Source organism: Miniopterus natalensis, chromosome 20 (assembly GCF_054644295.1).
Source record: "Miniopterus natalensis isolate mMinNat1 chromosome 20, mMinNat1.hap1, whole genome shotgun sequence".
NCBI classification, from domain to species: domain Eukaryota; kingdom Metazoa; phylum Chordata; class Mammalia; order Chiroptera; family Miniopteridae; genus Miniopterus; species Miniopterus natalensis.
The window spans coordinates 27,119,961-27,146,337 of NC_142100.1; the positions used below are offsets into that span (position 1 = coordinate 27,119,961).

The window sequence follows — 26,377 nt, forward strand, 5'->3', positions numbered from 1 at the left end:
GTCGAATTGACTTCATTAGGAAAGATGTACACGGTTTTATTACTTTCTAATTATGAGGCTTCAGACCAGAGGCTGACCGCACTGCGGATGCGGGGTTCCCGCCAGCTGTTCTCACACACAGACGCCTGTGCAGCGAGAGGCTGCGGGGCTCGCAGCAGGCGAAACGCCACTCGAGAAACATCCGCTACGGGCTCAACTGGAAGCTGACTCTTCTCTTTAACAAATTTCTAAACCGGCTCTGAGCAAACACCGTTTTGCCGTTTGTCCAAAATGTCCCGAGCTGACTTATAAACGGAGCGACCACATCTAGAGGCCTCAGCTGTGTGGGTTCCTGAGTTTGCAAAGATCTGGACCCCTTGGACGATGAGGCCCAGCACATTCGACGTCTCCTGGCTTGTCACCGTCGGCCAATGACAGAGCCGCCCTCGGGACTATCAGGACGTGTTTAGCAGGCAGCAAACGGTCGTCGGATACAAAGCTATTTATTTCCAAGGCTGAACCAAGTTCAACTGTTAGGTTAAGATGCAAAGACAATCCCTAGCACTCGGTCACAATAATAAACTGCTGCCTGTAAGATAGAGGAGCAAAACAGTGATTCTTTCTTAAACTCACCCAACCCCTAACAAACAAAAAGAAAAAGAAAAACACTACCCCCAGACCGAGAGGGATGAGAGAACCGATCATTACCGGGTGAACTCTTAAACCCGCATTGAAAACGTGTCATGTTCCATGGCACCCCTATTTCCACGGGTCAGGACACACATTTTACGACGTGGCCCCTCAGACCACGTTAGGACGTGCTTGGCGACCCACAGCACACAGGCCAGATGGCCGCTGTAATCAAGCTCGGCTGGGTTCAAAACAAAAACGATTGAACGAAAATCTAATTAAGGCGAGGCAAGCGGCGTCTCTCACGGTACACGTTCCAAACAGCAAACGAACCCGTGTTTTCTCTAAAGGACGCTTCTCGTCAATGCCTGGTCTCTGGCATGTTCTCCTACAAGATCCTCCACAAATGGGACAGGAGGTTTGTCACACCTTACACTCTTTTACAAAATGCACGCCCCGCGCTGTTTCCAGAGCGAGAGAAAACTGTCGCTGGGGCTGGTACCACCCCAGACTCCGAGCCCACAGGCTTGGAGCGGACGCTGAGGGGCAGAGCCGAGCGTCTGCCCCACATGACCCGCTGGAGGCTCAGCTCACCGGTCAGCCATTTAGCCCCGACTGTCAAGGGGCCCCAGCTGGGCCACGTTCGCCTTCCTGACACTGGCCAAGGGCAGGCACCCAAGCTGCCCAGAAGGCCTCTCACGGGGTCCCCTGGCTGTTCTGCGACAACCCAGGCAATGGATGGATCAGAACAGCTCTGCCTCCAAATGCACAACCCGGACAGGTCCACCTGACCTGCATTTTGCCAGGAAAACAGGGAGCCGGTTGGCCGCAGCTCTGCCCGTCCACGGGGGGGCGCGTCAGAGCCACACCTGGCCTCTGAGCCCGCACAGGTGGGGATGCCGAGCTCACTCACCTCAAGGTGAACTGGTCCTCCGAGCAGTTTCTGGAGACGGTCACCGGGAAGGTGAGCACGGCGCCCGGCCGCGCGGCGCGGGGCAGGTAGTGGACGGCCACGTTGTGGTCCAGCCGCAGCTCCCGCAGCGGCTGCGGGCCGCGGCCCCGCGCCGGGTGCAGGAACACGCTCCCGATCCTCTGCAGGGGCGGCCCCGACTCGTCCGCGTCGCCGCCGGCCCCCGCCGCCGCCCGGGCGCAGTCCCCGCGCCCGTCCCCGGGGTGCACGGTGTAGTAAAGCTCCACGGCGCTGCCCTCGGCCGGGGCCGCCGCCTGCCTGCGCCCCGCCACCACCGCGGGGGCGCCGAACCAGCCCGGCGGCAGCCGCAGCTCGGCCACGCACAGCCCCAGCGCGCCCCGCAGCCGGCAGCCGCCGCGCACCTCCCGCGTCTCCCTGAAGGCGAACACGCGCAGGCAGGGCAGCCGCTCGCCGGGGCGCTCGGCCCAGTCGCGGCCCACGGCGTGGAACAGCACCTGCACGGCCGGCCGGCCCGCGTCGATCCTGTCCCGCAGGACGTGCGCCTTCAGCCTCCAGCCCGCCGAGGCCGCGCCCGGGGCGCCCGCGGGCAGCAGCAGGTCCGGGGGCACCGCCTGCCGCGCGGAGAAGGGCCCGTAGCTGGCGCTGAGCACGGGCGTGCGCCGCGCCCTGTGGATGAGAAAGGACTCCACGCGCGACTGCAGGCTGGAGTTGCGCATGACGTCCTGGTTGGCCTCCTTCAGGAAGAAGGACGCGTCGGCGTCGTGCACGCGGTAGGTCACGGGCAGGTAGGTGGGCAGCAGCGAGAAGCGCTGGATGCTCTCCAGGAGGCCGCGGCCCTCGGTCACTGCGGAGGAACGGAGGGGCGTCAGACCCGGGCGGCCGCCAGCCCCGACGGCCGTACCCGACGCTAGCGCGGGCCACCGCCCCCACGCGGAACCCCGACCCTAGCTGCGGGCCACCGCCCCCACGCGGAACCCCGACCCTAGCTGCGGGCCACCGCCCCCACGCGGAACCCCGACCCTAGCTGCGGGCCACCGCCCCCACGCGGAACCCCGACGCTAGCGCGGGCCACCGCCCCCACGCGGAACCCCGACGCTAGCGCGGGCCACCGCCCCCACGCGGAACCCCGACGCTAGCGCGGGCCACCGCCCCCACGCGGAACCCCGACGCTAGCTGCGGGCCACCGCCCCCACGCGGAACCCCGACCCTAGCTGCGGGCCACCGCCCCCCACGCGGAACCCCGACCCTAGCTGCGGGCCACCGCCCCCACGCGGAACCCCGACCCTAGCTGCGGGCCACCGCCCCCACGCGGAACCCCGACCCTAGCTGCGGGCCACCGCCCCCCACGCGGAACCCCGACCCTAGCTGCGGGCCACCGCCCCCACGCGGAACCCCGACGCTAGCGCGGGCCACCGCCCCCACGCGGAACCCCGACGCTAGCGCGGGCCACCGCCCCCACGCGGAACCCCGACGCTAGCGCGGGCCACCGCCCCCACGCGGAACCCCGACCCTAGCTGCGGGCCACCGCCCCCACGCGGAACCCCGACCCTAGCTGCGGGCCACCGCCCCCCACGCGGAACCCCGACCCTAGCTGCGGGCCACCGCCCCCCACGCGGAACCCCGACACTAACTGTGGGTCACCGCCCCCCACGCGGAACCCCGACACCCGCCGCAGGCTCAGCACCGGGACACAAGTCTCAGGCAAAGGCCCTGCGGCAGGCAGCTCGCTTCACACACAGTCACGCACCACGTCACCGCGTTCGCACAACGCACCGGATGTAAGACGGCGCTTCCGGGAGGTTAGGACAGAGCTGAAACATTCCTACGCCCAGCGCCGGAGGGGCCGGGGAAACGTCGTCACGTTACATCCTGCCGTAATGCAGTGACGTCGTAATGCTGGCATGTCATGTGCTCCTGTCGTAATATTGCAACGTCACGACGCAGTCAGTCGTAAGGCCGCGACGTCGTAATCGGTGATGTCGTAATGTTGTGACGTCTATAACATATGCCGTAAAGCTGTAAGTCGCAATGTTGCGACGTCGTAATGTAGTGATGTCGTAATATTGCAATGTCATCATGATGTCACGCTGTAATGTCCAATGTGGTCGTGTCGTAATGTCGTGCGGCGGCGCGGCGCTGTTCTGCGCAGGCTCCGCCCGTCGGTGGGGACGCTACCGGCTAGAACTGCCCGGGGCGCTCACCTGGGCGGGCGAGCGTCCCCCAGCCCCTCCCCTTCCTACACCCCGTGACAACGGACCGACCTTCGTGGTTATTCTGATTGCAAGACGCCCTTCAGCGAAAAAGTTTATTATTTACAGGCCTCGCAGCACACGGGCCTGGGGTCTGTTTTTCTTGGGGTTCGAGGGTGCGAGCCCAGGGTTTGGGGCTCACTCTTGGTGACTTTACAACCTAAGAGGGACTTTAAAGCACAGGAAGAGAACACGTGCCCCCCACAGTCAGTGACATAAAACGAAAGCGCCGCGGCGGGCGGCGGCCGGCTCTGCACCTGCCCCCGCGGGGCGCTCGTTCCAGGCCGCAGACGCCTCTTTGAAGCGGAGGCCCCCAGTCAGCGCCGAAGTCAGGCACTTGCTTACAAGAGGAAAAGCAGCTTTTGTTCCTCACTGAACATATCCCTCCCTCGAGGTTTAAAAAAAAAAAAAAAGTCCCAAGCGTTATTTTTACAGCATGCCTTATATTTCTGTTAGAAAAACACAGGCGCAGAAATTACATAATTCAGAAACCAATTTAACGGGCTTTAGAAATGGAAATTACCGGCTCTGGGAACACTGACTTTCCAGTGTTCCCAGGGCTGGTAATTTCCAGGCAGCACTCCACGCATCGGGCGCAGGCCCCTCTCAACAGTAGCTGCACAATTATCTCTGGCGATTCTGCACGAAAAGCAGCCCAAGCCCAGGCTCATTGTGCCCACCTGCCTCAGAAGCCCACGGGGGCGTGTTTTCCCATGGACAACGCCTACCTGGGTCCGGAGGCCTCTGGGCAACTGTGTGTGAGCAGAGAGCAAAGGGGTCCTGGCCCTGGCTCTGGGGCACAGAGCTCAGGAGATGCAAGCAAGTCGCTGACCTGATCTGTGTCCAGTGGGCTGGTGGGTGCAATGACAACACTGACCAGAGGGCGTGGAAGGCCCGCCCAGGCCTCATAGCCCAGGGAGCCACGCTGCATCCCGGTCAGCGTCCCGTTGGAAAGCCAGCTGGACGCGTGGATTCAGCCTGAGCTCTCAGGCATCTATCTGACAGTGCAACGGCCTGATCACACCCAGGGAGGGGTGAGCCCCCCTTCAGCAAGCGGGGCTGGTGCTGTGCCCAACCCTTTGAAACTGCAGGTATATGAGTCGATCTCGCCAACCTGCACAGCGATTTGAAATGGTTCAACCTAAAAAATAGGCCTTTCTCGCCCTGGCCGGTGTTGCTCAGTGGTTAGAGCATCGGCCCACACAGCGAAGGGTCTCAGGTCCGATTGCCCGTCAAGGGCATCCACCTGGGTTGCAGGTTTGATCCCCAGCCCTGGTCAGGGCAGGTGCGGGAAGCAACCAATCAATGTTTCTCTCCCTCCCTCCCTCCCTTCCACTCTCTTTAAAAATCAACAGAAAAAAATATCCTCAGTTGAGGATTAAAATATATATATATATATATATATATATATCCTGGCCTGCGTGGCTCAGTGGCTGACCGTCAACCTATGAACCAGGAGGTCACGTGCAGGAGGCAGCCGATCAATGACTCTCCCTCAACATTGATGTTTCTCTCTCTCCAGCTCTCTCCCTTCCTCTCTGAAATCAATAAAAACATATATCTTGGCACTGCTCTGAACAATGATCTTCAACTGTCATCACACCAGCTTGTCATTCATTCTAGAAAATGCCACAGCCAAGCACCAGAGTAATGGGTCGTTAGGCATTAATCCTGACACCACCGCTCTGTCGACTTCCCTGTTGGAATCTGACTCCACGACTTGAGGACACCACACTTAATTGTGCAGCTAATTACATATTCCGAGGGCCATGGCTTTGGGGCCTCTGACTTCATCCGGGAAAGCAACAGGGGTCACCGGGAACATCGTTCAAAGAGAAGTCGTGTCTGACCTTTCTCCCGCTAATGGCCTGTTTGTCTTCTTGCCTGGTATCTGGCCTGAACGTTTATTGCTTAAAAATGCTCCCAGTTGACCTAAAGCTAGTGCTACTTCCTTTTTTTTTTTTTTAAACAAAATGACAAAAATGATGCCCAGTCTGTTCCAAGATGCAGTTGAGTTTGCTTCCCCAACAAACGCTCTCTTTAGTAATTTCACTCAGTCCCACGCACTGCCCACCACGCTCTAGGGAGGTAAGTGAACTCCCTGCTCCCGGCCACCCCACAGGTCAGGTGCCGTCCAGCGTGGGTGAGGGGCTTGCCTGAAGCCACCCAGGTGGCAGAGACAGAGCTCAAGCCCAGCGGTCCGCTCCTTCAGCCCCAAGCAACGGGACCCTCAAGGAGGGGCTCGAGGGCCAGCCCTGTTCTGTTCACATCTCCACGTTAAAATGTGATCTTCCACGGCAGAGCAACAGTGGCCCCACGCATGATCAGTCCCAGTGGCACCAGCAAAATGTGCTTTTACATTGTAACTAGCCCTGCATCTCTCTAATGAACATGGAAACAGTGTAATTCAGCCACGGAGGCCACGCACGATCCGTGGACATCATTGCTTAGGTGGCCCCAAGGTAGGGACTTCGTGGTGATGTGTCTACCTGGGCGGCGTGAATGGTGGAGGGCACAGCTCAGGGGAAAGGCCACCGGTGTGAACGTTGTGACAATGACCCAGACAATGTCCCCAGGAACAAGCGTGGAGCTGGACAAATTTGGGGGGCTTATCACATAGTCCTTCAGTGAGAAAATGTGAGCTCCAGGGAAACGCACAGGTTATTCTTTGGGATCCGTGTCCATAAAGGGCATTGAGAGGGCCGGCCCTCCCCCCGCCGCACACTGATCCGGGGACAGAAACAACTCATTCCCTTTACACAACTTGTTCTCAATCTGCCTCTAAACCACTCACGTTGCTCTCAGAGACGTCAGGGGAATCTGTCCCCGCATCTGAAGCACTTCTTCAGACCCTGAGATGCAGTTTGGGCGTAGAGCACTTGGTTTTATTTTTAATTTCCGGCCCAGCGATGCCTGAGCCGCCCGTCCATCCCCACAGCCCGCCGCACGCGTCCGTCCACAGCGAGAAGACTTCATTAACTCGCTTTACATGAAACCTAGCGGAGTGTCCCATCTCATATTTTTTAAATTGTTTATATTAATGTTTAATTAGCTCAGGGATTAAACAGCTTTAAAAAAAACAAAAACAAAACCCTGCAAACAACTCCTTCCCCATTTTCTGACGGCAAAGTCATTTTGAGTGATTTCACCCATAGACCCTATTTCCTGAAACAATGAAAGACAGAGAAGAGGCGAGGCCAGGAGACAGGGCAAGACAAGTAACAGCGACAGAGATGGCCACCCCCTGCCACCTCCGTCCCCGAGGTCCCCTGGAGTCTGGAGGCAGATCATGGACAGACACAAGTCCACGTGCAAAGACTCCTGCAGGCTTTTCAGAGGGGAGGTTACCAGGTAGGAAACGTCTGAGCGTCGGTGGTAAACCAAGCACACCCGTCCGGGTTTCCGGATTCTGATTCCACGGGAGCCACTTTACAACGTCGACAATGAACAATGACAATTCCAAGTGCCCGGCTGGCCGGGGCAGCTCAGCGGTGGAGCGTCGACCCAGGAACCAGGAGGTTGCCGGTTCGATTCCCCGTCAGGGCTCATGCCCGCGTTGTGCCCTCGGCCCCCAGCAGGGGGCGCGCAGGAGGCAGCCGATCCACGACTCTCTCTCATCGATGTTTCTCTCTCTCTCCTTCTCCCTTCCTCTCTCCCTAAAAATCAATAAAAACATTTAAAGAAGAAATCTGAGGCTGGGCGGTCAGGGGCCCCAGCTGGGTCGCGTGCTCACGACGAGGCAATGACGGTGGCGGGGGAATGGGCTCTGCGATGCCCCAGGCCTGCATTTCCACCCAGACGCTGGGACGGATTCAGCCGCCCACGTGTCCCTGGACTGGGTGCGAGAGGGGAGTCCCCAGGGGACTTGATGACACTGAGGAGGACGTGAGTTTCTGATGCACCCTGATGCTGTGGAGGTTTTATTCCCGGCCCAAGGAAATAAAAAATAAAAAATAACTCAGGCTGGTTGTCCTCACTTCCTTCTTTCTAATACGGTTCCCGGCCTCTGCTTGCTGGCTTCTTTGGAAATCGGTCTACGTATTAAACTGTTTTACCGGAAAAGTGAGGGAGGGATGGAGGAAAGTAATATTTATTGTGGGGTTATTTTCCGGAGCGACGGGTACTTTTGATTGGCTCTTTTATTGGGTGCTCACCGTGGTACAGGGACAAGGGTGCTACTGTCCCCACGAAGCAGGTAGGAAAACCGAGGCCAGGAGACCGGAGCCACTGGGCCCACGAGACAGAAAGTGGCTGCGCCTGGTTCCAGACGGGTGCCCTTTCCCTCCAGAAAGCTGGCCTCGCAGCAGAACGGATACTGATTTATTAAAAAGCTACTAATTAGAGGGAAAAAGTAATTTCCTTTCTGTGCATCTCTGAGGATGAATATTAATTAGAAGACCCACCGTGCCCCTGACACACACAAGGCTCTGCATTTCGTTTCCTATGAAATTGTCCTTTTACCAGAACAGGGCACAAGCGGCCAGTAATTAACTCACTTTCTACCATTTTAAGGGTAAAAAAGGCCGAGAAGTGGGCGGTTACAAAGACAGTTTCTAGGCCAGGCTGCCCCGGTCGGCTCGTCACCACCAGGGTGGCGCCGGGCTGGCTGCCCCCAGGCCAGCTGGGCCACGTCGGGAAAATCCCCGGGTCTCCCTCGCTCCCGTGTCCTTCATCTGTAAAATGAGGGTGCTCACAGCACGCACCTCACACAGCTGTGGAATCACCTGAGTTATTCCACGTCCGTGCTCAGCGCACACCAGCTAGTGTATTATTAACAGGGCTATTTTCGGAAACGGCAATCTGGCCATGCCCCTGAGAAACCCACCCAGAGCTGCCTACGTGCTCAAGATGTGGCCTAAAAAAATTTTTTTCAAAGAAATTAAAAATGGCCACATCCGGTGAGTTCAATAATTACAAAAACAAAAACAAAACACATTTCCTAGACTAAAGCAACAGTCCAGCCTGTAACAAGACTGGAGACACACCGTGATTGTTTAACACAATAAAAAAATAATTCATTTCTCGGCAGGTCCCTGTAGAAGGTCTGGTTCCCCGTGAATGACAGATGTCGGGGAAACCTAATTGTGTATTTTGGCCACCGGACATTTATCCGCTTAGGACACGTTTCTGGGAGCCTCAGAAACATCCGTGTTCCCGTAAGGAAAGCCCTTCTGAAGCAATGTAAACACGCAGGGCTGAGAGGCTTTGAGATGATTCAGTAAATGATTTATTCCACCAGAAAGAGCTTATCTGAGAGCCCCGGGCTCTTCAGTGGAGTGTTTGCCTATAACAGAAAACGCCAGCACTTACAACTTTTGATTAAACGGGAAGCCCCTGGGTGACAAGTTCATTTCACCCTGACAGGGACACGCCGGGTTGACGGGAGCGAGTCTTTTTTAACGGAGCCTCCGAGGTGTGTTTCTTTGCTGCGTCTCCCGCAAAGCTCCCGGGGTAACTGGGATTCGAACTTGACAGCCAGGGGTCTAAGCTCCTACCCCACCCCCAAAGTAAGCGACAGGTGGGCCATTAAGGGCTCGTAATCAAGAACACAGGGAACGTTCCACCCTGGCCAGCGTGGCTCAGTGACTGGAGCATCGGCCGGTGCACCAAAGGGTCTCAGGTTCGATTCCCGGTCAAGGGCATGTAGCCGGGTTGCAGGCTCGATCCCCAGCCCCGGTCAGGGTGCATGCGGGAGGCAACCAGTCGATGTGTCTCTCTCGCTCTCTCTCCCTTCCACTCTCTCTAAAAATCAATGGGAAAAATTTTTTAAATTAAAAAAAAAAAAAAAAAAAAGATACAGTGAGACACCTGAAGGATGGTGCCCATGTATTTAGATTTAGGGCACTGGGTGTGGGAGGGAGGGGTCCCCTAAGAGTCCCCCACTTTTTTCCATCATCAACAAAGAGCACAGACTCAGACTATAAAGGACGCAATATGACAAGAACTGGGGGGGGGGGGACCCTGACCACAGGAGGTCCTCTCAAACCAGGACAGAAATAAAACTTTTCTCTGACACAGCACCAACGGCAAAAATTCACACATCACCCTGTTTGTTCCTGTTTTTCATTTCGTTTGCCAGCAGACTTTGTCTCTGAGCGAGCACAGCTTATTTTATTCTTTAATTGGAGTGACTATAATGAACATGCCGTCCACCCGGCCCTGCCCGGAAAGCTCCCTCCCGGAGCAAGCGGTAGGACCCTTTCTCCCCCGAGATCCCCGGACGCCGGACACCACGCAGCGAGGATCGGGAATGAGTGACCTGGGACATCGGGACAGAACACGGTCGCCTGCAGGGCTCCGTCCCCATTTGGCACCTCAGAGGCCTGACGGGAAAGGGCCCTTTTTAACTGGGGAGTAAAATTCTGTTTCCCTGGGTTCAGGTTCTGGCTTGTGGAAGGAGGAAGAGCCAGTTTCAGATCCTTGTTTTAAAATTTCTCTTTATTGCCCAGCCCGCTGGTGTGGCTCAGCGGCTGAGAGTCATCCCAGGAACCAAGAGGCCACAGGTTCGATTCCCGGTCAGGGCCCAGGCCCAGGTTGCGGGCTCATCCCCAGTAGGGGGCGTGCAGGAGGCAGCCCATCGATGTTTCTCTCTCTTTCCCTTTCCCTTCCTCTCTCTAAAATTAATAAAAGCATATTTTTTAAAAAATTCTATTTATTAAATCTCAAAATTGCCTTCACTGGGCCAAAGACACCTGTGGTTAAGAGGAGAGACCTTGGGGCCACTGGTCCTCGACTTTCAAGAGGAAACTGCCATTCCCCAAACTGGGTGCTTAGGACTCCTGGTAGATGGTGGCAGAATGTCACCCCCACCGGTTGCTTCTATTTTAAAAAACCCTCCTGCTGCCCACAGCAGATGTTGCCAACTGAAGGCCCAGGAGCCGATTCTGGCTCCAAAGCCTGTTGTCTTTGACTCTGCATGCTGTTATTTAAAATCGTAATTAGGTCTTAATGCCAATATTTATAAAACAGATTTCACATGAAAATCTTGACTCTAGGTTTTTCTTTCACACGTTGCAAGATGTGAGAAATCTGCGAGTCCGTCGCCATATTGTAACAAGCAGAAGAGCTGTGCCCTTTAGGTGGGGCCAGAACTCACTGCTTGGCCGCAGTCCCCACCCAGCCCTTACGCCTCACGGACATCACATGCTTCCCCTGCCGGCATTTGTTGATCTCTAGACTGTAAGGTCGTTCACAAAGCTGAGATGTTTAAAACGACCACTGTGGCTATGATACGGAGGCAAGGTAGGGGTAGGGGATGAGGGGCGGAAGGGCCAGACAGGGGGCGTTGCCATAACCAATGGTGGGAGCAGGTGCAGGTGACAGGAAGTGGCCACAACGTGGACGTAGGTCAGAGGCAGGGGCGACAGGACTGGCCGATGGTTTAGACGCGGAGTATGGACCCTCTGCGCTTGGCCAAGCCCCTCGCGCCGGTTCAGCTCTCAGTCCACTTCTTTGTTCCTCTTTCATCACCACGGTGGTGACGTCACCGGGACAACCGACAAAAGTGACATTTTAAGAAAACAACCTGTTGTCCCCCGATTAACCTACAAGGGTCGTCTGTCAGGAAACAAAGTCTACGGCATTTCTACAGCCCATAATGCACTGTATTGATTGGCTATTACTGAACAAGCTAAGCAGATTAAATGACTCCTGCATTCATTTTTCAACATCTTCCTTAAAAGGTCCCAGCTATAATATTCCACCCAATACCAGGGGAAATCAATGAGATTAGAGATCTTGATGCTAACCCTAAGTGACCACATTAGGCCCTGCTGCAGAGTAAATGGAATTAAAATAGCCATTGTCTCCGTTTAATAGCAGACACCTCCCACCCAAGGCACAGATGGAGTGGACTCCTTTTCGGAGAAGGGGGAAGAAAGGGGGGGAGAAAGGGGGGAGGGACAGGAGGGGGAGGGGCGGTGTCTGCGCGAATGCAACAATGTACCTCCCTCGTTTCACACGCAGCCTTATACTTAAGGCACCGAAGGTGAAAACAAGGGAGATCCCGACACATTGTAGCGAGACGCGGGAACAGCCTCTGAGGCAGGATCAACGGTAACCCTTCCCTTCCATTAGGGAGCGCGGAGCGCCAGGTGGGCTGGCTGCAGATCTGGAGACTCTGTTACTTATTTTTCCTGCAGAGCGATTTGATTTCATTTGCCTGGGGGGGAGTGGGGGGGTGGCTTATAGGGAGCCAGGATCAGAATTGGGGCCCCCCGTTAGGAGACTAATGAGGAAGCAAGACGGCACCGTCCTGGACCAGGGCGGTGGAACTGGAGACGGAAAGATGTCATCAGATTCAAAATCCTTGAAGAAGGGCCGGGCCTTGAACAGAACTGCCAGGTGTCGGGGTGGGCGGCGGGGTGCGGCGCTTTGTGGTGTTGAACAAAGAATGTTCCGTTTTCTCTCTCAATAAAGAAACACTGTATTCTGTTTTTTTAACATACACAGGAGCCGAGAGATGCCATCCTGCGTTCGGTCCTTCAGCTGATGAGGGCAAGTGCTTTACACCCGAAGGAAGCTACAGTCGGGGGTGGGATGGGGGGACATTGAAGGGCATTTGGCGACGCACCTGGTCCTTCCCACCTGCAGATTCTCCTGCAGCCTCCCCTCCAGGGACAGAGCTCCGACCTCCCTCGTTCAGGGACCGTCACAGACCCTCCTCTCTGTCTCCAGCTCCTTGTCCAGTTTTATCACCCAGCCCTGTTGGCGCGTCCTCTAAACGACGTGCAAACGTCACTACTTCCTCTCACCTGCGGGACCGCAGCACCTTTCACCTGCCTCCAGATGGCCCCTGCTCCCGCCTGGCACCCACTCCCTGGCAGCAGCCAGCACGGGCCTGTTGAGATAAACGTCAGTCAAGGTGCCCCTGAGGCTCTCCCGTCCCTTCTGGAGAAACGCCAGTGAACTGCCCTGAGCGCCCCTGGCCGCTGACACCTATCTGACCCCCTCCCCTGGCTGTCCGGCCACTGGCCTCTCCACCGCGACCCCAACTGGCCAGCAGCCGCCGGACCTGGGCCTTTGCAAATCCCTTGCCCTCCGCCCGGATGAGCCTTTGTTCAGACACCTACACGGCTCATTCCCTCACTGTTTTCTCCTGTGCATCTGTCTCTCGTTGGGGTGATTATCAGACCAGCGGAAGAAACTAGAAGGTACAGGAAGATTTCTTCCTCCCCGATGAGAGAAACATCAACCTGCAACCGCTCTGTCCCCCACCCCCAACGCCACTGCAAAGGTTTATTTTAATGGGTCGTATCCCCAGCCTGTCAGGTGTGGCGGAAACCCCAGATGGCTTCAATCTTTCATAAATTAAGGAATGTCAAAAAGGGATTCAAATGTTATATTTTAAATGTTTATGTTCAGGATTCATCCCCCTACGCACACACACACCTCGACGCACATGTACCGTCACCGCAGGAGAACTCAAAATCCCAAACGTACGAACCTCCAGCAACGGGAGGCCCGGGTCACGTGGCCCCCGGTGAACGCTGCTCCTCTCTCGCATCCTAGGAAAGGGGCTGGTGCCTCCACAGCAGGAATTTCATCGAGAAAACCCAGCAAGTCGATTTTCCTGCATCAGAGCACCGGGTAGAGCCAGCCTGCAGCCCGGGTGCCCAGATGAGCTCTATCCAATTAGCCTTCGGAGACTCGAAGACGCGAACGTTCCACCAGGACGTTCCGCCTGCTAATCTAGGACTCGGGCCTCCAGGGCCGCAGGCGGGGCGGGGACGGGGCTGCAGGCGGGGGACAGGGCCGCCCCAGCTGAGCCGCTCAGGGGATTTCGGGCTGAGGGGGTTGGGCACCGGGAGGCTGGGATTTGCAGTAAGAAACGGATTATTGGTTTTTGTCTCCGTTTCTGGCTCAGAGCTCCCAAAACCCTGGTAATTTCTGGCGAGGGCACAATGAAGGCCTCCTTGGTTATGTTAGTGTCGTGGTGACATTTGGAAGCACCTCAGGGTGGGGGCTGGGCAGGAGACCCGACCCTGGGATTAGGGGTTGGAATGGCCCGTCCCACCCGTGACCTCTGGGGAGGGGCTGGAGTTGTCAGTCACCAACGCAGAGAGTGAATCCATCCTGCCGGGGAAATGGCGCCCCCGCGAGAGCCCGAGAGGACCAGGCCTGGAGGCGCCCCAGGTTGGTGAAAGCGGAGATTTGGGGAGCGTGGCGCCCAGAGAGGCCCTGGAAGCTCCACGCCCTTCCCCACGCCCGCCCTAAACATCTCTTCCACCTGCCGGAATCGACCCCTCAAGGGACCAAAGGGGCAGCAATACCGAGAACGTCACCAAGTCCAGAGCCCGGACGGGTCACCTCCAAACCAACAGAGCCCTTCAAGGCGTCTTTGGGATCTGAAATCAGAATCTTTTCCCCTAAACTTAATCCAGTTGATGAAACAGGCGTTGCTGGGCTTTCACAGGCCTTTCCAATGTCCTCTAAATCACAGGGATTCCGGTAAGAACGTTTCAGGCCGAGCCCTGGACTTACACAAATCAGGGAGCACATTTATTCAAACAACTTCAAATCATTCGAAATGCTCCCTTTTTCTTGGAAAAAATCCCAAAAAAAACCCATAAGAGCAGACTGACGCGTTAATTGAAAAAAGACAGACGCACGCCCGTCGGGTCACGCGGCGTCTGGCAAGTGCGGGACGGCACAGTTAGAGCCATCAGTGTCAACGGCGGACGTTAAGGGGGCACGTTTCCTGCGCGTTTTCTGTTCCACGAGGCACGTTTGTCCCCGCGGGGCCTATTTATGAGCCTCGTGCGAGCCCGGCGCCCCGCTAACCGTGCTGGGAGAGTGTTTTAACTCTTGCTTGGTTTCCCCCCTCTAAGTCTTTTTATTCTTCTTTAACCCTCACCTGAGGGTATTTTTTCCATGGCTTTTCAGAGAGAGTGGAAGGGAGAGAGAGAGAAACATCGATGTGAGGGACACGCCGGTCGGCGGCCTCCCACACTCACCCCGCCAACGCCGGGGTCGAGCCTGCACCCCAGGTCCGTGCCCTGGGCTGGAACCGAGCCTGGGACCCTTCCGTCCACGGGGCACCGCTCTAGCCACTGAGCCACGCCGGCCAGGGCAGGGCCTGGGTGTTTCTAACAGAATTAGGGGTCGTTTCAGGGCCTGGAGGAGCCGGTGGGACCCCGCAGGGGCCACACGCACGGCTCACACCCTGCAGACTGTGTGGGTCCGGGACCCGCCAGGACCAGCGGCACCGGTGCCAGCCACAGCCAGGCCTCGCCGAGCGTGTCTGGGGAGGGAGGAGACGTGGGTGCCCACAAGCGCGCAGGATTTCTGGCTGCGCCCTGAGCAGAGGAGCGAGGGACACAGGGCTCCTTTCATCGCTGTGGGCAGAAAGGCCGGGAAGACTCGGGGTTTGTTAGAGCCGGAGGCGGGGACACAGGCGGCCTTTCTGTGGCCTGGGGAGAGTGGACACAAACGTCCTCTGGGCCGATTAAGCCCCTTCCTGCGGGCTCATCCGGATGGAAGAGCCGAGCAAAATAAACCGGGCGTCGCTGTGGGCTTCGTCCATGTCCCCCGGGGAAGGCCACGCTGTCCCGTCCCAGGGGCTACGGCACCGACGGGCAGGCAGGTCGCGGTGGCGAGTGAGACGCCTTCGGGCTCAGCGTCCCCGAGGGCACCACCTGCACACCCGCCCGCCAGGGACGGACAGAGGGACCAGCGCGGGCTCCCGGAGGGAAAGGGCAGGTCGGCCCCACGCGCCCACTCGTGTCCCTAAGGTAGTCCCGTGGCTGCCACGTTTCCGCCGCCATCAGCGTTTCTGGGACAGAACCGGAGGCCAATTAACAAAGGGAGGGAAAGTAGCCACGTCCGTGGGAGGGACACGGGTGGTAAAAGCGAGAAGCGAGGGCAAGAGAAACTCGGGAAAAGTGACCGGCGTCAAGCTCCCAGAGGCCTGAGCCTGTTTCACTCTGTGCAAAGCGGTCCCTGGGGACCCCCCACCCCCACCCTGTCCTCTCGCCCATACCAGCCACCAGGGGCAGCAACCGCTCCATAAAAACACAATTATGGTTAAAAATAGATCTACACCCCAAATATACGGGATGTCCCCCAAAACGTATACACACTGCAACAGCCGGCAGCTCAATTCTGAAAATGAAACGTATTTTAATAAACAGCGTCTTTCTAATTATTCAGAGTGTGCGTATACTTTTTTGAGGCACCCTCCATGCATGTACACGAATAGAGAGAGACACAGATACATACGTGCACGCGTGTGTATGGACACGCACACGTAGTCTGGATACTGGGCACTCCCTGGACCCTCCCTCCACAATGAGAAAAAATCCCCCTCGGTCTCGGTGAGAAACCAAGATCCAAGATTGGCAACTAATGAGCCTTAAAACTGAGCCGTGATGAATTCTGTGTTGTGCTGGTGATTTGCATGGAACCGGCCCAGGGAGCCTGGGGAAGGGGCGGGGGGTTAACCCTCTGGTTCCGCAGAAGCCAAGGCCTGGGCAAGTCAGGCCCCTGGGCAGGTGGCTCGCGGTGCCGGTCGTCCCACAGACTGGCTTCCATCCCGGGAGCCCTGAGACCCCGGCCGGGGGAATGGACGCCCCCCCAGGGCTCCCCGGCCGTGAGCTCGAGCCTCCTGCTGCTGCGAGGGGGGTCCTTCCAGACGGGCAGCTCGGCCCTCTCAGGGACACCGGCGTCCCACCCGGCCCGTGCGGCTCAGATGGCCGAGCATCGGACTTATGACCCAGGAGGTCAGGGTTTGAACCCGGGTCAGGGCCCCTTCCCCGGGTTGCGGGCTCGATCCCCAGTCGGGGGCCTGCAGGAGGCAGCCGATCCAGGCCCCTCTCATCATTGGTGTTTCCCTCTCTCTCCCTCTCTCTTCCTCTCTCTCTAAAAAAGTCAATAACAAATATTTTTTTAGAAAAGGAAGCGGGTCCTTCTCATCTCCCTCCCTCGGCCCTGTTAGCGAGGGGGGAGGCCTAGCTCTGGGCTGGCCCACCGCCGGCGTCGGCCACACACAGTAACTCTCGTGGCCGGGATCCGAGTGACACAACGGTATCTGCCCCGCAGGGTGGCGCTGGGGCACCGGGAGGGAGGGGAGGCGGCTGCCGGCGCCGATAGATGGTGCGAGATGCCTGCAGTTAGAGCCGCTAACGTGAGCGATGGCGACAACGATTTCTAAATTCGCAGAAATAGTTGGGCCTAATGATTCCTAAACACGGGCAAGTTGGCAGCTTTTATTAATTCTGTTTACGTCTGGGGAAGCGAAGGTGGACCCTCCTGAACGTCCAACGTGCCCCCAGAAGGTGTCCTAGGACCTTCCCTCGCCCTGCGACAGGCCCTTCGGAGCCTCGGCGAGGAGGGTGAGATGGGCCCACGGAACCTTCGCCGGGATTTCCTGCTCCCGAGGCCCCCACCTGGCCAGGGCTCGGCTCCCCGTGGGCATTTTGCGTATCATTAGCACATCCTTTTGCATATCGTTTGTATATTGCTCGCGTATCATTTGCATACAGGGATCTTCACCGCGGTGAAACAATATGGTTATTAATGGCCCGGCTCTCGACTCTGGCTAGCGTAAGTCCTGCTTGCCCGCGTCTGTCTTCGGGGCTCACTTTATTTCACTCGGAATAAATTATCATACGTTTATCATTAGTTAGCAAGCTATTAACATTAATGTAAACAAATATGCAGCGCTTTCTTCGAGAAGATTACATTTTTAATCGCTGGGTGAGAGGAGCCGGCGGCTCACACACATTTTCTGTTTTAATGGGTGGCCCCCCCGGTTTCCACGCTCGGGTGGGACCCTCGGGTCCAGCGCCCAGCCTCTGCGGCCGGGGAGGTGCTGCGCAGAGGTGATGGGGGCCCGGGGGGCGCATCAGGGGTTCAGTTTTCTCCTCCAGGGACACGCAGGTGCCTCCTCAGACACCTCTGTCCGCAGCTGCCGGGGCCTTGCTTTCATTCGCTGCTTAAGGACGTCACCGGCTAGGGCAGGAATGTGGTAAAATTCAATTTAGTGAACTGTCCGAGCAAGAAGCCAGGCGCGGGCGCTCCCTCTGGGGGACCAGCAACTCGCAGCCAGAAGGGACCCAGGCGCCCGTGGGCCCGGCCTCATGCCCGGCAAAGCTGAGTAGTATCAGCGTTCGGCCGACTCCCCTCCTTCCGCGTGTGAGAACCAGGCCGAGGACTTAACCAGCACTGATGTCGCTGTTTATAAACTGTCCAGAGACCCAGAGTTCCTCATGGCCACTGACCTCCAAGGACAAAAGGACATGAACGTTGGGCCAAGAAAGACCAGAGTCTACTATTTATTATGATTTTTTTTAATCCCCACCTGAGGATTTTTTTCCCCCATTGGAAGGGAGGGAGGGAGGGAAAGAGAAACATCGGTTGGTTGCCTCCCACAGGTGCCCGGACCCAGGTGGGGCTGGAATCTGCAAACGGGTACATGTCCTTGACCGGGAATCGAACCCGAGACCCTTCAGGGGGATCAGGCCTACGCTCTAACCATTGAGCCACGCCGGCCAGGGCAGGAACAAAGCTTTTGACCAAACCGTTTGTCATTCACTGGCTCCCCCCGCCCAATATATGCCTTTGAGCCCACAAAGCTCAGGCCGCCTGCACCTGCCAGGAGCGAAAGGCACAGCGGCCGGGCAACCCCGTCGTCGACGAATCCAGAAAACCGTTTGCCAGGCCCATTTGCAGACAACGGCTGCTATGGGATAGACCACGACGGAGCTTCAGAGCCTCGTGTTAATCAGCTCGCTGCCCGGAAAAACGCTTGTTAACGTCTCCTCGCTGCTGATCAAAGAGGGATTCCAGCCTCTGTTTCAATTTTCTCTCCAATTTAACGATGATAAAAGGTCCTGGATTAATAGCCCCGAGGTCCTTCTTAGTTATTTATTTATGAAGCAGGTGTCGGGGGCTCGGGGAAGCTTGAAATTCGGTGATGACAGCCGTTGCCTGGAGCTTCGCCCTCTGTGTAGTTGCCCCCTTCCCACGGGTCATAATTCACGGGGCCCCGGGGCCAGGCGGGTGGGCGCAGGGTCTCACGGAGACGCACCCCGGACAGCACGCGGCTGTGCTTGAACATGGGCGGGGCCCTTCCTCAATCTCTCCCGATATCTTTCCTCCTTCCTAAAAAACCATGGGATCCCGATTTAAAAGGAGCACAGGGCCGCCTAGAATAAGAGCTGCCTCCCCTGGTAGCCGGGCGCGGCCTCTGCCAGTGTGTCCGACGGGACCTTCCAGTTGTGTTCTCAAAAAGCAAGTGCCCGTCCGTAGTCCGCAGTCCTTCCTGCTGGCTGGACGTCGGACGCGATGTCTGGAGCTGATGCAGCCATCGTGTGTCGTGAGAGCCGTAAGGGCCTCGGTGGGAAAACATGGGAGGAGCCAGGCTCCCTCCTGGTCCCGGAGGCACAATTCCCGCCCTGGGATGCTTCGCTCTGGGCGGTGTTGACGTGAGAGAGAAACAAACTTATTTTGCTGAAGTTGCTGTGCGTGTGCGTGTGCATCTGTGTGCATGTGTGTGCGCACATGTGTGTGTATGTGTGTGTGTGTGTACCCGTCATTGCTCTCTTTGTACCCACACACCCAGGCCTGTTGTCGGCTGTAGCAGTGAGAAGCTGCCCCGTGACAGTGGGTAAGTCCAGGTGGAATGGACAGGGACGTGCTAGAAGCCCCTCCCCGACCCCAAATAAAAAAATTTTTAAAAACATGTACAAAAGCTTAAGCTCCCCAGTGTTAGGAATAGAGTGACTCCCTCCGTTCTGCGCCGTGTCCCCAAATACACAGAAATAAAGCCGCACCTGGCCCTGGCTGGAGTGGCTCAATGGTTAGGGCATCGACCCACATACTGAGGGGCCACGGGTTCGATTCCCGGTCAAGGGCACGTACCTGGGTCACAGGTTTGATCCCCAGCCCTGGTTGGGGCGCCCGCGGGAGGCAACCCATTGATGTGTTTCTCTCACAACGACGTTTCTCTCTCTCCCTCGCTCTAAAAAGCACTGGAAAAAATACCCTCAGGTGCGGAGTAACAGACACGCACACGCAGCCACATCTAAGTCGGGGTCCACGCCACTATTTTTAAGAGCCGCTCCTTCAAAACTTTCATTTGGCGTAAAATTCTCAGGTTGCCTCCAGCCATCCCAGTGCACCGGCCGCTTGCAAACAATTTTCGAAAGCGTCTTCAGAGCCACGCGTGACAGTCCCCAGCGGGGTGACTGAGTCATATTAGCTCGGCCCGATGGCGCCCGGCCCGCCCGCGTGTCTTCCAGGAGCAACAGGCAGCTGGAAAGCACTGCCCACGAGGTCTCCAGGTGCTTCTCGCCGGCGCCTTGTCCACGGCGCTCGTTCCAGGTCCATGCAGGTCATCGAGGCGGGACAGGCTCGGGCTCCGAGGGGCCCCCGGTTGTCTGAGCGTCGGGCTTGGGAGCCACACACTCGGGGCTGTGGGCGTGCGCAGTGCATCAGGAAAACGTCTTGGAGTTTTGGATTTTAAGGAGGACAATTTCTGAGAGTAGTTATTTTATTTTACTGTGGAAACGGAGAAAACATGTTTGTTGCTTTGTCGACTTTACAGATTCCTTTTTGTCTCACGTCGTTAAAAATTAGATATGCCTGGTAGAGTGCTTTCAGCCTGTCAGTGTTTTGGGTTTTTTCTTTAAAGAATTTTTATTGATTTTTAGAGAGAAAGGAAGGGAAAGGGAGAGGGAGGAACATCGATTGGCTGCCTCCTGCCCGCCTCCCACAGGGGGTCGAGCCCGAAACCCAGGCACGTGCCCTGAACCGGGAATCAAACCCTGACCTCCTGGCTCATGGGGCAGCGACTCCATCGACGGAGCCACACTGGCCAGGCGGGCAAGGCCCCCCTTTCCTTCAGACGTTGGGACGGACGCTTTCCTCTCGGGAACCACGGTCAGGGAGCGGCTGCCCCGTGCCCGCAGCTCCCGTCCAGAGACTCCCCCCGCTGAGGAACCAAGGGCCAGGTGCCGGCCCGGGGGCCTGAGACGACCACCCCGCCGGACACACCGAGATGGCTGCGTGCACCGTGCACGTGTGAGCCCAGGGCCTGCCCCACCACGCGGGACACGTGCGTTTCCAGAGCGAAAGGTTTATTCCCACCAGCTGTTTACCAGGCAAACGAGCCGCTCACAGAGCAACAGGGCGGCCACACCGCGCTCCTTGCGGCCCAAGGACGCTCCCCAGGGCTCATTAAATCAGAAAAGGGCCCCCCCAGCACCATAAAGAGGCAACGGCTGGCCCAAGACGACGCCCTGGCTGCCTGCTGCTGGGCGCACACAGTTACCCACACGCGGCCCCGCGACCATCTAGACTCGCGACCCGCAAACCGGAAGACGCGGGCAGCTGGTAACGCGACCCCGTCGCTGTAGCTGCGACAGGCAAATTAAGGCAGCTACCAACAGCTCCGTCCCCTAATGGGTTCCACATCTTGCAAAGCGCAGAAGAGCGGATAAAAGGGGGGGGGGGGGGATCTATTCTTAACCCAGAGGGGAAGGGAATTTGTTTCCAAGACGCTCGCTGGGAAACAGAAAAGGTGACTTGGCTGTTCGTTCATTGTCGATCACGGCGACGCGTGTGACCACCGACACTCGGCGTCTCCGGGGAAATGGTGCGTAATTTATTCAGCACAGATGTGCTGCCTAAATGCAGCAATTCTTCACGTTTTCACAGACGCTGCCTGGCTTATCTGGGATATGTACATTTGTGGCAAATACTTTCTGATAATTGTCTCTTCTGACATCTTCCCAAAGACAATTTATCCTCAAGGATGTTACTTTTTTTTTTTTTTTTTTTGTTAATCCGAGGATATTTTTCCCCCACGGCTTTTTCAGAGAGAGTGGGGGGGGGGGGGAGAGAGGGAGAGACGTCGATGGGTCGCCTCCTGCAGGCACCCCGACCAGGGCCGGGGATGGAGCCTGCAACCGAGGTATGAGCCCTTGACCGGGAATCGAACCCAAGACCCTTCAGTGCTCAGGCTGATGCTCTAACCGCTGAGCCATGCTGGCCAGAGCAGCTGTTAATATTTTTAACCAAAAACATAAACGTGGGCAATTCCTCCCCACCCCGTGTCCGTGTGGGACTCACAGGCGGCGACAGCACCTTCGTTCCCGGGTCTCTCTCACTCTTCGTGAAATACACACCAGGCGGCTGGTGCCACCTGTGAGCGAAAAAGTCTAGGAAAATTTACAGGCCGGAGGCAGCGCTCCCAGACCCCCCCAAGGCTAATCTAATGCATCTGTCATCTGCAATTACACACCCACGGGAGGCCAAAACAACATTTCTCTCTCTCTCTCTCTCTCTTCAGAAAAAAAAAATAAAGCCATTGCCCAGACTTGAAATTAAACAGCTGCCCCACCAAACGAAGGTATTAACCTCGGATGTATTTATGAACCAATAAACTTGGCTCGTCCGGCCCGCTCTTCGGGAGCGGCGGTGGGTGGCTCTCTCCATTACAGAAATTGCTACGCTGGATCCCTGGACTTAAAACGTGGCCATAAATCAGGATTAAAAGCCACGGGCGCGGCCGGTATTAACTCAGAGATGCCAATACTGTAGCCCCTAAATCACTTCTCAGCCCAGATAAAAATACGCAAACGGGGCTGCTCCGAGGTGTCCGGGAGAGCGGGAGGCGCCTTCCGACCTCCTTCCACAGCGGCTGGGAGGAAGGACGGCAGGCTTGGTCCGGGCCCCGAGGTCAGCATCCCCTCCGCCGGCGGGCCGAGGCTGCACGTTCACACACTCGACCTGTGGGGCCCCGACTCGAACTCCAGTGGGTCCCCATCCACTCCGAAGGCCAGGAAGGAGGGTCAGGAAGGGCGGCTCCACCAACTCCACGGGCAAAGTCCCACAGGGCCCGGAGCGCGGGGCTGTGCCTGGCAGGGGGCTCGGGAAGCGGCCCATCTTCAGCCACCACCGGGCGTGGACCCAGCTGGGCCCTTCCCCCGGGACCTAAAAGCTTCTGACGCTCTCTGCGCCCCGGTCCCTCGCCCGACAACACTGAACAGGCGCCTCCTAGGGGGCCGCTGTGACAAGGAACCAGGACGGTCCCGAGTCCAAGGGCCCGCGCGCACTAAAGGCTTCCTATCGCCCAGAGTGTTCACTAAACACTCTGATATGTCACTAAATTGAGGAATGACCATCAGCTGGGTGTGCTGTGTGGTTATAAACTGGGGGAGGCCACAGAATAATATGGGTTAAGCTCATCCAACTTTATCGCAATGCAGAGGTTCAAATTTGGAAACAGTAAATACAGAGTGTCCAAAAAAATATACACACACTTTGAATAATTATCAATTCCAATGGGTTAAATCTGAAAAGAAACATTCATTGAGCTATCAGAAAAAGTGTGTATACATTTTGAGGGGACAGCCTGTATATATGTACATGTACACATATGTAACACATTATGTGTTACATAGTGCACACACACATGCATATGTAACACATTATAGGTTACATAGTGTATACACACATACACGTGTAACACAGTATAGGTTACATAGTATATATGCGCTATGCACTTACATGTATATATAGTTATAATTATTATTATTTTTTTTAACCCTCACCTGAGGATATTTTTCCCATTGCTTGTCAGAGAGAGTGGAAGGGGGAGAGAGAGACGCTGCTGTGAGAGACACATCAATTGGTCGCCTCCTGCACGCACCCGGACAGGGGCCGAGCCTGCAGCTGAGGTCCCTGCCCTCGGCCGAAATTGAACCCAGGACCCTTCCGTCTTTGGGCCTGGGCTCTAACCACCGAGCCAAACCGGCCAGGGCTAAAGTTACCATTTTTAAAAGGCTCACTAATGAGTCCACACAGGTCCTCAGGACGCTGGGTGACACACAGCCGCCCCTGCAGGGCATCGAGTCTCCGCGGGAAGGAGAGAAGAGCCACACAGCCTGGAACCCGCGCCTAAGATGGGAAAGAGAGAAAGAAACCGCCTGGGCCGGAGCTTCAGAGGCCCCATCAGGGGGACTAATTAGATCGGGTGACTTTATTTCGCTCCTTCAGAGCTGAGAGATGATGAAATCCCACTTTAATCAACCTCGAGTCCCGCCGGCCTCGGCGAGAACTTTCCAGCCAGGAGGCCGCCCGTCTTGCCGTTTGTCCCTCCGGCCTCCTCTCTGATGACAACAAGCACCAAATGTGGCTGCCGCCGGAACCCTCGCCCAAGCCGTGTCTCCAACCTGTGCCCCAAGTTCCCTCCTCCTGATGACGTGACGACTCAGAGGCAACGCGGAGAAGGAACGAAACGAAAGCAACCGGAGGCCAGAAGGTGAAGGGCAAAACCAAAATATTAATTACGTGCAAATGAGAAGTCCCCCAAAAGGACAGAAGCAATGACCTCAGGACTAGTCTATGGGGTAAGCAGGTGTCCAGTCCTGTTAATAAAAATTACAATAAGCTATAAGAAAGCTAAATAATCATCATGATGATGATTATAGGGGTTTTTTCCATTGTTTAATTTGTTGCAACTTTTTATAGTTCTGGTTTCTCATTTATATTTATAATATACACTTTTATTATAAAATAATTTTTACCAAAAAACACACACATTAAGCAAATAATCTGGTCTGAACCCGGCACCTGCCTGCTCCACACGAGCAGCGTCACATGTAACCTGTGACTTTGCCTCGTCGCTGGGCTCTGGATGCGCTCAGTTACCTCCAGCAGCTGCGAGCCCCCGGTCATTCCAGGAGGGTTTCTCCTCCTGCTTTGTATTTGACTCAAAGATTATTTCCTCCGGGTTCCTTTGAAAATTATCGCGGCAGATCCGTGGGCCCTGAAGGATCTGCCCTTACAGGAAACGGGGAGGAGCCGGGACACAGAAGAGAAGATTTTTGTTCCTTGATCTATACACAGAACTGCCACCCGGAATGTAAATACTTGAACTTAGTCTGCAGATAAAACCGGCTCATTGTGATAAGTGGATCCCAGCAGCAGGAAGATTTAAAAATCAAAAAAGACTTTTTTCCCCCCAATGAGGAAAAATGTAGAAAAGCATCTTAAGAAGGCACAAGAGCCTACGTGCCCCTTAACAAGGAACAGGGTGCCCTGGGTAGAGGTGCAGAATCGCCACCTAAAAACGAAAGGTTTTATCCCCAATGACTCTCTCATCATTGATGTTTCTGTCTCTCTCTGAAGTCAATAAAGATATTTTTTAAAAAAATAAAAATTAAAAATAAAAATAACAGGTTTTATTTTGGGGGAAATGTGGGCAATTGAGGCCGTTTTCTTGGGGTTGTCTCCTCACTTTAGTTACTTCCAGTCCTCCCACTTCTCATTTAGAGTCATGGGGACAAAATGAAAAGTCACCGCCTCCAACCCAATGCCGACAGGAGTCCCCAGCCCCCGGTGCAGCGAGAGGAGAGACCTTAACCCAGCACAGAGTTTGCAACCGGAGAGACGCGAACCTGCCAGGCGCAGCGGGAAGTGGGCTTTTATAGAGCAAGTGCCTGTCCTGGTCCCTGATTGGTTCATTTTTATGCAAATGAAGGATCCTAATTGACACAGTCTGATTGGCCCAAGTTGCACTGTCCTGATTGGTTGTCACGGAGACTCTCTGATTGGTCAGGAAGGATGCAAATGAGGCTAGAGCTGCGCAGCTCCAATTGGACAGGGCAGGTCTCAGCCTATTGGTTGAAGCAGGATTCCGGGGACCCCTTTATAAGGGGAGCGCAGGGCAGGCGGCCCCCCGGGTAGCGGCTTTCCCGGCAGGAGAGCGCCTGCGGGGCCTCGGTAGGAAAGAGCCGCGGGCTCTGGTCCTGAATTTAAGCGCATTAACCGCAAGGGGTGTATTCAGGGGTCAACAGCAGGGAGGGGCTGATCTTTGCCGAGGTCACCGCCTTGCCAAGCCCCATGCGTGTTGCCCCCTCTGACTCTCGCAGCACCCCTGTGGCTGCCACCTGAGGACGCCCGTCAGGCGGACAAGGGAACGGGGTCAGAGACCGTTCAGATTCAGCAGCTAAACAAGCAGAGCTGAAAGGCCCCCTTGGAGCTGAATGGCATCTGAACAAGGCCAGGGCCGGCGCCCCCCGCCCTCCCCCGCGCACCCCACTGCCAGGCTCGCCTAACAGGCGGGGATGTTTGCCAACGTGCCTAACAGCAGGAGAAAAATGTTCCCGCGCGTGGCAAGGCCTTTGGTGTGGTGGGAGCGCCTGGAATTCCCTTGTACGCGCAGATCTGAGTTTCGAAACGATGATCCCCGACTGAACGCCTGGAGCTATTTCATGTCAGGTCTGAAAGCAGCGGCGGGTCTCTCTGGGGCTCAGGTTGATTTCGGCGGCTGCCTGGTGGCTGCATCTCGGGCATCTGGGGTCAGGTGTAGAGCAGTGCGACCCCCAAGGAGCTGGCCTTGCTTTCTGATTCTGTTTTTCTTCCCCTGTGAGCGTTTGCTTCTCCGCACCTTCGGGGAGAGCCCCCCTCTCTCCCTCCCTCCCTCCCCGAGTCTCCCACATCCCGCTCAGGCTGCAGCTACAGGCACCGGCGATAGAGTGGCCGAGTCCCCCAGGGGAGGCGTTTTCATGGAGAGACTGAGGCCGTAACTCTACCAAATAAACCCTCCACAGCACAGAGGCGAGGGTTTTTAAAGAACTCG

The 26,377-nt window shown here is 56.4% G+C and overlaps 1 protein-coding gene across 1 annotated transcript in view; it reads right to left on the bottom strand.

Moving 5' to 3' along the window:
- TMEM132D (transmembrane protein 132D) overlaps positions 1-26,377 on the bottom strand; it is an 85,559-nt gene that overhangs the window by 49,874 nt on the left and 9,308 nt on the right. Inside the window, exon 2 of the mRNA XM_087828807.1 lies at positions 1,523-2,384. Within this exon, the coding sequence (XP_087684933.1) occupies positions 1,523-2,384 (862 nt within the window). The remainder of the gene's footprint in view (positions 1-1,522; positions 2,385-26,377) is intronic.